Here is a 13,267-nt window from a genome sequence, read left to right on the forward strand (position 1 = left end):
CCACACAGCTCTGCAGAGTGAAGGCGCAGTGCCACACAGCTCTGCAGAGTGAAGGCGCAGTGCCACACAGCTCTGCAGAGTGAAGGCGCAGTGCCACACAGCTCTGCAGAGTGAAGGCGCAGTGCCACACAGCTCTGCAGAGTGAAGGCGCAGTGCCACACAGCTCTGCAGAGTGAAGGCGCAGTGCCACACAGCTCTGCAGAGTGAAGGCGCAGTGCCACACAGCTCTGCAGAGTGAAGACGCAGTGCCACACAGCTCTGCAGAGTGAAGACGCAGTGCCACACAGCTCTGCAGAGTGAAGGCGCAGTGCCACACAGCTCTGCAGAGTGAAGGCGCAGTGCCACACAGCTCTGCAGAGTGAAAGCGCAGTACCACACAGCTCTGCAGAGTGAAGGCGCAGTGGCACACAGCTCTGCAGAGTGAAGGCTAATTTGGGTCTACACTTTCCATCCCACAGTCTCCAACGAGCTATATGCAGGCTGCCTTCCGTAGCTATTGGAACTCCATTTCAGCCCCAGTTTCGTCTGAGGCATAAATAAATGACCGGCATGTGACTCCCACGATCCCTAGCAACCAGGCAATAAGAGCACATTTTATCTGTAAATATATGTTAATGTTCTTGGTTTTCTTTTCAGGATTACACTGCAATGTACAATTTTAATAAATATACAAAAAATAATTATAAAACCGAAAACATACAAATCTGACTAAACAGACATGTTTTATTAATCAATGATTAAAACAGGAAAGGCATAACCCCTTTAGCAGCTCATTCACACACTTAAAAGAGCAGGCTTGACCAGACACTCCCACCAGAACAGAGCACCTGCACATTCAGACAAGGAGGCAGTGAGCTGGCAGAACTAACTGCATGAGAACAGCATGGACTGGGTTGTGAATGAAGGCCCGTCTCTTTTCATTGTGGTAAGTTGAATGTAATTTAATTTAGCTGTCTTACATGTAATGAAGGAGTTTGTAAAACAGGTGCATAGTTACATTTAAACATGTTTAAATCGGAAGGAATTTTTGGTTAATATGAATACGTAATAAATAAATAAAACAAAGCAGATATGTTAATACATGTGTTGAATCAGTACCTGGGCACCACGAAACCTCTCGTATGAACATTCTGACCTTACGAAAACATGATGGCATGATTTTCATGAAATTTGAAAACCAACACCTGCAGCAATGCATCCCGTTGAAGGACATACTGTCTGAAACGCCCTGAACTTTGATAATAAACAGTGTGCATCTTTTTTTTTTGACGAGTAATTTGATCCAGATAACATTTTGAATTCTTTTTTCTTCCTTTTAATTTTTTTTTATGATGTTTCTACAAAAAATGTACATTTACAAATGCATGCATCATTCGTAATATCTGAAGGCATTTAGGAAACACCCTAAGGCATTCAGTCAGTGTGTGCACCCGGGTTGTATTTGATAAAGTACAGCCTGGGCAACACACTCTTTGTTCTGATCCGTACACAGATCAATGCTCTAGAGCAGGACCTCTCACACTCGGTCCTGGGGACCCCCTGTGGCTTAATTAGATCTTTTTACTTGTTTTCAGCTCTTGAACAGTTTTGCATATTTCAAGTTAGCTGTAATATTTTATAAGTAACTTGAACTGCATGTTTAAGAGCTGAAAACAAGTAAAAAGGTATAATTAAGCAAACTATCAGTTCAATTAAGGGTCTAGTTAAGTAATTGAGAGCTCGGTTGGAATGCAAACCAGCAGACACAGGGGGTCCCCAGGATCGAGTTTGAGAAGCCCTGCTCTAGGGCTTGTAATGAGTTTTTCTGGTGGTTATTCTCCGCTTGCCAAAATAGGCACCAGCAAACTGTACACTTTATACTGTACTCACAGCTTGTCTGTCCAATTAGTGTTTCTCTTCAATTCACATTTGTTTAACAGAAAGAGGAGAAAATAGGGTTACTGTAAATAATTTCTGTCCTGAACTTTAGTTGGTTATGTGGCTTGCAGCTTTGAAAGTCATGTATTTTCATTTAAATATTTGTACGGTACTGGATTGAACAAATGTCTCAAGTTGTATGTAAGGTAATTTCACCCTAGCAGACAGGGATGCAGATGACGTCACCCTCCAGGGGAAACAGCCTGGATCTCCTTCAAAACGTCACATGTGAGATCTGCAGTGTGAATTCAAGTTCTTAACAGAAAAGAATGATGCAATTACTTCATTAGACTAACACTTTGGGTTTAGTTTTTTTTGTTTGTTTGCTTGTCATTCCAGGGGGTGTGGCTGGGATTCAATATATTTCTCTTTCTGCATACCTTTCTCTTGTACAACACGGACCATTCTTACTACTATACCCGTGTCATTCTGGGCGTAAGTAAATTCCTCTTTCTAGACCACACATTTTTTTAATGTTTCTAATACTCTACAGTAGTTCAGAAGACATACATTGCTAAAATATATTTTTTTACTTCTTTTCAACAATTAGCCAGCACTGGCTTGTGCAAGGGCATCGGCGATGTGTCTGAATTTCAACTGCATGCTGATTCTCCTGCCTGTCAGTCGAAACCTCCTGTCCTTCCTCCGAGGCTCCTGTGCTGTAAGTAACAGCTGTGTTAGGGTTAGGGGTTAGGGTTAGGGGTTAGGGGTTAGGGTTAGGGGTTAGGGTTAGGGTTAGGGTTAGGGTTAGGGTTAGGGTTAGGGGTTAGGGTTAGGGGTTAGGGTTAGGGTTTAGGGTTAGGGTTAGGGTTTAGGTTAGGGTTAGGGTTTTTTATCAGTCTCTTTTTTTCTTTTTTGTTTTGTTCTTTTATCTTCTTGCCCCATTTTATTCCCTTATTCTCTCTTGTTGGTTTTAGGTTAGTTAGGGTTAGGGTTAGGGTTAGGGTTTAGGGTTAGGGTTTAGGGTTAGGGTTAGGGTTAGGGTTAGGGGTTAGGGTTAGGGTTTTAGGGTTAGGGTTAGGGTTAGGGTTTAGGGTTAGGGTTAGGGGTTAGGGTTAGGGTTAGGGTTAGGGTTAGGGTTAGGGGTTAGGGTTAGGGTTAGGGTTAGGGGTTAGGGTTAGGGTTAGGGTTAGGGTTAGGGTTAGGGTTAGGGTTAGGGGTTAGGGTTAGGGTTAGGGTTAGGGTTGGCATTAGTCTCGGACCTCCTTACCTAAAGTAACATTGGTCATCCAGGACTAGTGCTAGTCTGGGTTGAGATACCAGCCACTTGTGTTCAGGTTTTTCTGCTTGGAAATAATGATTGCATTCCCACTCACAACCAGTATCACGATGCTTGCTCTTTGACAGGGCTCTGTGTGCAGAAGTGTGAGAGGCTCATGTTGTATCAAACATGGATTTTCATTTCGCCACCTCATTCTTTTCAAATTCTTCTTCATAGTGTCATCAAGCTATGAGAAGGCAACTGGACAAAAACATCACATTCCATCGCATGGTTGCCTACCTGACTGTTGTGCTAACAGGTAAGACTCTCCCCTCAGTAAGCAGTTGGCAGTCCTCTGTCACTATGTTTGAAAAGCAGCTGATAATGTACTGTAGGTTATTTATCTAAGAGAGGGGTGTAGGTGTAACAACAGTACAATTTCTAGTCAAGGGGTTGATTTTACAGCACTGGGAAATCGCTTTGAATTGCATCAACCTCCCATCGTTAGTAACAGGGTTACTGCTAACAATAAGAGGTTGATGCAACGTGACCATGAGGCCTAGTGTTGCATTTCAAAATATTTGCAAATCCTATAACTGCAGAAGTAAAAGATTCTCAGCACTATAAAAGAGGACCAGTAGCAAAGTTATAAACAGGATGAGAAACTTTATTTGAATGCACTGGTTAACACCTCTTTCAGACCAAAAAGAAAATAAAGAAAAAAAACAATCTTTAAAAAACCCTGTAAAACAATCTGTTTCCCTCTCATTGCAGCCGCACATATTGGAGCACACCTGTTCAATATTGAAAGGTATCATGAAAGCCAGTCGCTGGAAGCGGAGGAGCTGCTGAAGAAACTGTCCAGCCTGGGAGAGAACTCCAACGAGAGCTACTTGAACCCAATTCGGACTTATGACACGGTAGGCTGTTAGAACCACAGTGCCACTCAGCTGGGTATTAAAGAGCTAATTGGAACGGGTATGAGATTTCACAGTTATCTACAGTTCATTTATTCTTCTTTTCACTGACCTTAACATAACCCAAGCATGCCTTCAGCTGGTACACCTGCCCCATGCAGGGCTCCCAGTCAATGGAAGAAATACCAGGTTTGCTCTGTTGTTTTTCTTACTGATGTATTTATATGGCAAGATTGCACGTTTTGTGTAAGTTTTTGTAAATCAGATCTAGATCATGCAATTATAAAAAAAGAGAATGAAGTTACATATAAATGAATAAAGCCTGATATGAATCATATCATCTATGTGTCTCAAGGATTTACAAGAATTAACAAAAAATCATTTTATTAGCACACAACATTATTTGTAATGAATTTAAATGTTAAAATAGCCATCAATGCAACCTTTTATGGAGATTTGGGCATTAGATGCACTAGAAATCATGCTACATTACTGTTGTAATATTTTGATTGATTAAAAGATTAATCAGATAAGTCTGATGTTTATTAAATATTGTAACTGTATCTTGCATCAATAAGATAAGGGTAGACTCCAGACACTAATACTCGGGTGTGTCTTGCGTCAGTAAAATAAGGATGGACTCTAGACACTAATACTCAGTGTGTCTTGCATCAATAAAATAAGGATGGACTCCAGACACTAATACTCGGATGTGTCTTGCATCAATAAGATAAGGATGGACTCCAGACACTAATACTCGGTGTGTCTTGCATCAATAAGATAAGGATGGACTCCAGACACTAATACTCGAGTGTGTCTTGCATCAATAAGATAAGGATGGACTCCAGACACTAATGCTTGAATCAGCTCCTATATTGTGTCCTATTGTTTTCTTACAGAGCACCACAAAGGAGGTTTTCATGAGTATTTCTGGAGCCACTGGAGTCCTCATCACCGTTGGGCTGGTCCTGATGCTCACATCCTCGACTCAGTTTATCAGACAATCCTTTCATGAGCTTTTTTGGTTAACTCATCATCTTTTTGTTGTTTTTTTCATTGGCCTGGTTTTCCATGGTGCAGGGTAAGCAAATGCAACACAATCCATGAGGGATATTTTAAAGGTGGCAGATACCAGCTGTCAATCAATCAATCAATCAATCAATTTTTCTTTTATATAGTGCCTTTTATAGTGGAACACAATCACAAAGTGCTTAATCAGTAACCTTGTCATTCCAGTAACGCTCAGTTTCCAGGTTCTACACACCAGCAGTCTCACACATCTAGAAATTCATAGCAGTCTAAAACATCTAGAAATTCATAGCAGTCTCATACATCTAGAAATTCATAGCAGTCTTTCACAGCTACAAATTCATAGCAGTCTAAAACATCTAGAAATTCATAGCAGTCTCATACATCTAGAAATTCATATCAGTCTAAAACATCTAGAAATTCATAGCAGTCTCACACATCTAGAAATTCATAGCAGCCTTTCATAGCTACAAATTCATAGAAGTCTCATACTTCTAGAAATTCATAGCAGTCTCATACTTCTAGAAATTCATAGTAGTCTCATACTTCTAGAAAGTCATATATGCTATTTCTAGATTTAAGAATGATAGACTTGTCTTAGTTCAGTGTGCATTTATACAACTAGTGTTTATTTCTTGTTTTTATTTCAGTCAAATTGTCCGAGGACAGACTGTCGAGAGTCTATCCAATCACAACGTGTCTTACTGCAAGGACCACCTCAGTGAATGGGGACACTTCTCAGAATGCCCGCCACCACAGTTTGCTGGTAACAGCCCGTCGGTAAGATTACTGTATTGCTACACAATGAGCAATATGTGTTTCATGCATTTCAATGAAGGGCCGAGTAAATCCATCTTATTATTAGGTGGCTTTGATTAATTGACAAAGTGATGAAAGTTCACTTTGTTTCAATTTTAGATGATGCCACACATGAAAATGAGCTTAAGACATCAAATAAAATGTACTGCACCAATAAACCAACTACTGTAAAGGGATATATTGTAACAAGGACAAAATGCCTGAGTCTTAAACTCTTAATCACCTCATTCCTGCCTCTTATCATGTATAACCATTGTTTTTTTTTCTTTTAGACGTGGAAGTGGGTTATAGGTCCCTTGTTCCTCTACCTATGTGAAAGAATCATTCGTTTCTATCGATTCCTGCAGGCAGTTATTATTACAAAGGTGAACAATACTATTATAAATATAAATGCTGTAGCATGGTGGTGAGGGCCAATTGGGAAAGACGTGGTTGAGAGTCTGTATCATAAATCCTTTGCCAGTCTGATCCAATCAGAGCAATACATGTTATTCACAAGAGCACTGACTCCTGACTATAACTACTTACTGTATCTTGTATCTGATTTTACTCTTATAGGTAACCGTACCCATGTTTTCAGTATTTGCTCTTATTTGAAATCATTCTCATCCATATCATACTGACTACATACTCTACTGGACTTTACTCATACAAGCAAATAGTTACTATCAGTTATAACTGCTCTGAGTCAAACTCGCTCTTACTTATACCTTACTGTATTCTTTATTTTGCTCTTACTTATATCTTACTGTATTCTTTATTTTGCCCTTACTTATATCTTACTATATTCTTTATTTTACTCTTACTTGAATTTGATCCTATTGTACTTTCATAACTGCTCTTATCTGCATTATGATAGTCTGTAATGTGATATTTTATAATGTGATAACTTGTAATGTGTTATTTTACAATATGATATTTTGTAACAATTGTAAGTCGCCCTGGATAAGGACGTCTGCTAATAAATAAAAGTATTCCTGGATACGATTCCTTTATGTAAATAAATTAATATATTATTAATAATTAATAATAATAATAATAATAATAATAATAATAATAATATAATAATAATAATAAATAAAACCACATTTTTAGTTCAAAATTCATCTAAAGTACTATCAATAGTAAAATATCTATGAATAATGAGGAGCCTCTTTGTGTATTGTCCAGGTGGTGGCACACCCATCGAATGTCCTGGAACTCCAGATGACAAAGCAAGGGTTTAAGATGGAACCAGGCCAGTACATCTTCCTGCAGTGTCCAGACATTTCCCATTTAGAGTGGCACCCATTCACACTGACATCGGCTCCTGAGGACGACCACTTCAGTGTGCATGTTCGTGTAGTGGGGGATTGGACTGGTGCCCTGCAGAAGACCTGCGCTATTGAAGGGAAAGGGGGGAAGATGTCTACAGAGTTACCAAGGTAAACAGAAGGGTACAAAATCTCGCAAAACACTGCTCAGGACAATATTTAACTGCTCCTTGCTGCAGCTTACCCCAGAATTACATTTTAAATATGAAACTGCTCTCCTTACTGCAGCATTTAAAAAGTATGAAAAAGTATCACTTCTCTTTTCCTTCAACTTTAGCTATTCAGAAAGACAATGTGTTGTTGCACTGTATTTCCTAAGAGCTGAAACTGTAGGGTTCATTGTGTGCATTTTGAACATATGAAATGTGTCTTCCTTGCTATAAATTGCATCGTGACTGTTCTGTTCTCAGAATTGCAGTTGATGGACCATTTGGGTCTCCCAGTTCAGATGTATTCCGCTATGGAGTCAGTGTGTGCATTGCGGCTGGGATAGGTGTCACCCCTTTTGCTTCTGTTCTGAAATCCATTTGGTATCAATTCAATGACGATCGCATACAAAAGAAGCTTCAGAAGGTGAGGATTTAAACTGCTTCATATCTAACCCCAGTGAGCCCCCTCATTCCAGTGAGATGTGCTGTCATCCCACTTTGGGAACCTGTCATTTGAAACACACTTAAAATCCCAATGCATTCTGAGTTTGTATCCCAAGGTGTTTGATGATTCAGTAACAGAGTAAGGCTGACTTCCGAGTTTAGAGGCACACTTTCAGAATAACAAGGTCCACAAGTAGATTTGAGAAATACACAATCCAATACAACCTGCCATACACATGTAGTTAACATCAACAGATTTCATTAACATAGATTGTGGTCACTATTAGGAATCTTTACTGTTTGAACATTTACCAGGTGTAGGGGGTGGGGCTGTGTGGAATAAAAAACTAGCCCCAGATTATTCTTTGCTAAGTAATAACGAGACTTAGAGTCTGTAGCTTCAAATGTCATTCTGTATTTACTACCTATCTCTCAAATTCAAATTCAAATTCAAATTGGCTTTGTTGGCATGACAATAAAAAAGAATTGCATTGCCAAAGCACATACATGGCATAACCGACTAAAATATATACAGAGAAAACATCTATTTTAATATTACACAGCATCCCTCCTCCCTCTATATTGAATAACTCACTCACTCCCTCTACATGAAACAATACCCCCTCCCTCCCTGTATATTATACAGTACCCCCCTCCCTCCCTCTATATTAAATAGTACTCCGCTCCCTCCCAATATATATTAAACAGTACCCCCCTCACTCCCTGTATATTAAATAAAATCCCTCCCTTCTTCCCACTCTCTTTTCCCTCTCTAGATCACTACTGTGAAAGTGTTAACAAAGTTTCTGCCTTTCATATTTATATATAGAATATTATATTATATATATATATATATATATATATATATATATATATATATATATATATCCTATATAATTCTATAGGGTGATGCAAAACTTTTGGCTAGCTGAAGAGTCGGTGAGACTGGCTGAGTTTAAAAGTAATCTTGTCACACAATTTGAATTGACTGCTGAAGACTTTTCAATGCCGGCCCTTAGGATTCCCCAGACAAGCTCAAAGCAAAATGATGATCTACACAGAGAACAATTAGATTAACGCAGTATTGGAGGAACAGAAAACAGTTTGAAAACATCATAACATGTCAATGGAAACTTTTAAAAAGAAAATAAATTTTATGTTTGAAGCTACAGTACTTACCCTTCCAAAAAAAAGGAGGTGGAAGGGGGCAGGCTAAGCCGCATTGAACAATAACAGTGTCTTTATAAAGATATGGCATTTTAAAAAGTGGGGCTTGTTTTTAACTTTAAGGTTTATTTCTTCTGGATTTGCCGTGACACGTCAGCATTTGAGTGGTTTGCTGATCTGCTTCACTCTTTGGAGGTACTGATGGTTGAAAGAGGCAAAAGCCAGCTTCTGAGTTACCATATCTTCCTCACTCGCTGGGACGAGACCCAGGTAAAGAAGACTTCAGGTGCACAAAAGAAACAAAAGAAAGGTTTTTAATAAAGCTCTAGAACAGCAATGCCCAATACTGGTCCTGGAGGGCCGGTGTCCTCTTGGTTTTTGTTCCAGCTGTCCCCTAAATTAGTTAATTGGACCAATCAAGCACTTATTAGAAGCTTAATTGGTCCAATTAAGCAATTTATGTACAGTTGGAACAAAAACCAGGAGGGACACCGGCTCTCCAGGACCAGTAGGGACACCGGCTCTGCAGGACCAGGATTGGGCTCCCCTGCTCTAGAACAACAGCTTTCCCCTTCGTTTCACCCCGATAGACCTGGCGCGGTGGAACAGTGTTTAAGGTGCAGTTGGAAATCAACCAGCAATATCTGGTGCCTTGTTCTAAATGCTGACATTCTCTTTAAAAAAGTGGTGAAAATGTAAAAAAAAAGTCAAATAATACGCACACCTTACGAAAACAGTTGTAGCAACACATGTAACACAATAAAATAAAAAGTTCCTTATGTGCCCTTTAGAAATGCAGAGTTTGAACATACACATATACTACAAAAAACACACTACTAACAGCCTTTGACGAACACAGCCCCCATTTTAAAATCTGTATGTATCTGCTGCCCCTACAGGCTTCTCACATAGCCCTGCACCACAGTGAGAAGAGAGATGTTATCACTGGGCTCCAACAAAAGACCTTCTATGGCAGGCCAAACTGGGATGTTGAGTTCAAGCGCATCGCTGATAATCATCCTGGGTAAGCTGGTGTAGTGGTTCTGGGAATGAACCTAGGGCTGTGTGCACGTGAGCTGCAGGCTTGGCTTTTAATATCCTCTTCAGATTTCTGCAACAAGAGCAGCCTCTTAATATCGGTCATTGTTCCAAGTATTAATATCATTATATTATGTTCACTAGATAATCAGTCGTGCGCACAGTATTCTAATCTTTGTTTTTAATTCACACCGTGTCCCTTTAGGGGTTCCGTAGTTATGCAGCATAAGACAAAAAAATATTTATAAAATCTGCAGCACCCTCAATGAACAGCCACTCAGGCAAGTGCAGCAGTCACCTGACTGACCACGGTCTACATTAACCACATGTTGCATGGATCCAGAAAGACACATGCTCTAAACAATACTGTGAGTAACAAAACTGTAGGCAGGTTCAATATCTATATGACACACTTTCCAGCACCAGTAGGCACCTGAATGAATACTTCCAGCCGCCTAAAAAGAAAAAAAGGTCTCCACAGCTATCTAAATGGTCGCTACTCGAGGCACTGAAAGATAAACAATCCTGCAGCTGGAGAGCTACTGATTGGATGCTTTCACCAGGAACTCAGCAGCTCCACAGTACAGGTGTCCCAGGTGTTGAGATGGTGCACAGTCCAGGCATTGTGCTGAGATCATATTAGGAGGGTTGTTGAGGACAGAAGTCCTGATTTAATAAAGGAATCCTTTAGCGTGTTTCATCCTTGGCTGCTCCTCCAAGCCCTGGTTATCTCTGCTGGCAGGCAGGTTAATGGCATGTGTTTGAAGTCTATAACCAGTGGAAATCGGGCCCTATGAAATTCAAACCTCTGCTGCAGGTGCTTTCATACCTTAAAATGACTATATTGTACATGTACAGTGCCCATATTTGAATGGGATTGAGCAAAGTCACAACTGCAATAAAATGCAACACTCTGCCCCTAGTGAATATAAGAAGTATATCAATAAGAAAAAAAAACACAAGAACACAGTCTTACATTCACTGGAGACAGCGTTGCAGGGGGACATGTTAATGGTTACACTGTGTTGTATCAGCTGGTACTGTACATGTTTGAGAACTCTAGTGAGTCTTACATTCACTAGAGACAGCGTTGCAGGGAGACATGTTATTGGTTACACTGTGCTGTATCAGCTGGTACTGTACATGTTTGAGAACTCTAGTGAGTCTTACATTCACTAGAGACAGCGTTGCAGGGAGACATGTTATTGGTTACACTGTGCTGTATCAGCTGGTACTGTACATGTTTGACAACTCTAGTGAGTCTTACATTCACTAGAGACAGCGTTGCAGGGGGACATGTTATTGGTTACACTGTGCTGTATCAGCTGGTACTGTACATGTTTGAGAACTCTAGTGAGTCTTACATTCACTAGAGACAGCGTTGCAGGGGGACATGTTATTGGTTACACTGTGCTGTATCAGCTGGTACTGTACATGTTTGAGAACTCTAGTGAATCTTACATTCACTAGAGACAGCGTTGCAGGGGGACATGTTATTGGTTACACTGTGCTGTATCAGCTGGTACTGTACATGTTTGAGAACTCTAGTGAGTCTTACATTCACTAGAGACAGCGTTGCAGGGGGACATGTTATTGGTTACACTGTGCTGTATCAGCTGGTACTGTACATGTTTGAGAACTCTAGTGAGTCTTACATTCACTAGAGACAGCGTTGCAGGGGGACATGTTATTGGTTACACTGTGCTGTATCAGCTGGTACTGTACATGTTTGAGAACTCTAGTGAGGCCACATAGGTGCTTTAATCTTCCAATTACTGAGAAATAAAATGCTGTACAAAGTGGTTCTGAAAAATAAACAGAATTCATTAGTCAAGATAACTCTGATATTTCAGGCCTGTACCAAGAAGGTCCTTCAAGTCGTCTTCTGGTTTATATCCTTTAGAACTGGAGCTGCATTGCAATTCATTCAGTAAAGTCGTGCTTCTTTACAGTAAAGGTCTCTGTTGCCATGGGTTGCCTCCCATCCAGCACCCATTCTGTGCATTACTACTGGAAAATCTTTGCCCTCTGTCCCCACTTTCAGCAACCTTCAAATCAGCAGTCTGTAACTGATGGGCTGAGATGCATTCATGGGTTTAATACTCTTTTCACTGCCTCGCTGGTTGAGTTCAGCTCTTCATTTGTATTAAGTTTCCCTTACTGTGAGCAGTCCTGCTGTGCAGTGTCTCTAATGAGGGTGTGTGAGTGTTCTCCACTATTCTGTTCTGTGCAGTGTTGCTAGAGAGGGTGTACAAGTGTTCTTCACTGTTCTGTACTGTGCAGTGTCTCTAGAGAGTGTGCAAGTGTTCTCCACTGCTCTGTGCTGTGCAGTGTCTCTAGAGAGGGTGTGCAAGTGTTCTCCACTGTTCTGTGCTGTGCAGTGTAAGGTGTGCAAGTATTCTCCACTGCTCTGTGCTGTGCAGTGTCTGTAGAGAGGGTGTATGAGTGTTCTAGACTGTTCTGTGCAGTGTCTCTAGGGAGGGTGTGTGAGTGTTCTTCACTGTTCTGTGTTGTGCAGTGTAGGGTGTGCGAGTGTTCTCTACTGCTCTGTTCTGTGCAGTGTCTCCAGAGAGTGTGTGAGTGTTTTCCACTGCTCTGTGCTGTGCAGTGTCTGTAGAGAGGGTGTATGAGTGTTCTAGACTGTTCTGTGCAGTGTCTCTAGGGAGGGTGTGTGAGTGTTCTTCACTGTTCTGTGTTGTGCAGTGTAGGGTGTGTGAGTGTTCTCTACTGCTCTGTTCTGTGCAGTGTCTCCAGAGAGTGTGTGAGTGTTTTCCACTGTTCTGTGCTGTGCAGTGTCTGTAGAGAGGGTGTATGAGTGTTCTAGACTGTTCTGTGCAGTGTCTCTAGGGAGGGTGTGTGAGTGTTCTTCACTGTTCTGTGCTTTGCAGTGTCCCTAGAGAGGGTGTATGAGTGGTCTTTCAGATAAGGTGTATTTAACTATCATTCACCAAGCTATGTCAAAGCCTTTCAGTAGAAAGACTCTGTTTAAAACCAAGAGAGACTCCAATAGATGTGGCACTAAGCGGAAAGATGTATATAAATCTGTAGCCTATAGACTTCCAGACGTGCTTCATCGTTTAACCTGATTTCACACTATATTATAAAGAACACAAATTTATGAGTAACAGTTATGATTCTTCTTACAGCAGCAGAATCGGGGTATTCTTCTGTGGACCCAAATCGCTTTCTAAAGTTCTGCACAAGATGTGCAACTCCTACTCATCTGCGGACCCAAGAGGGGTTCACTTCCACTACAACAAGGAGAACATCTAG

At 40.6% G+C, this 13,267-nt stretch overlaps 1 protein-coding gene across 1 annotated transcript; it reads left to right on the forward strand.

Annotated features, from left to right (window-relative positions):
- The first annotated feature begins 883 nt into the window (after nucleotides 1-883).
- On the forward strand, nucleotides 884-13,267 carry LOC121315348 (NADPH oxidase 3-like). The gene is made up of 13 exons (XM_041249375.1): nucleotides 884-925; nucleotides 2,257-2,352; nucleotides 2,468-2,593; nucleotides 3,356-3,437; nucleotides 3,893-4,038; nucleotides 4,935-5,116; nucleotides 5,715-5,844; nucleotides 6,156-6,248; nucleotides 7,054-7,307; nucleotides 7,607-7,769; nucleotides 9,080-9,226; nucleotides 9,856-9,980; nucleotides 13,141-13,267. The coding sequence occupies exons 1-13, from the start codon at nucleotides 884-886 to the stop codon at nucleotides 13,265-13,267; spliced, it is 1,713 nt and encodes a 570-aa protein (XP_041105309.1).

The sequence above is a fragment of the Polyodon spathula genome, chromosome 5, assembly GCF_017654505.1.
Source record: "Polyodon spathula isolate WHYD16114869_AA chromosome 5, ASM1765450v1, whole genome shotgun sequence".
In the NCBI taxonomy this organism is placed as follows: Eukaryota; Metazoa; Chordata; class Actinopteri; order Acipenseriformes; family Polyodontidae; genus Polyodon; species Polyodon spathula.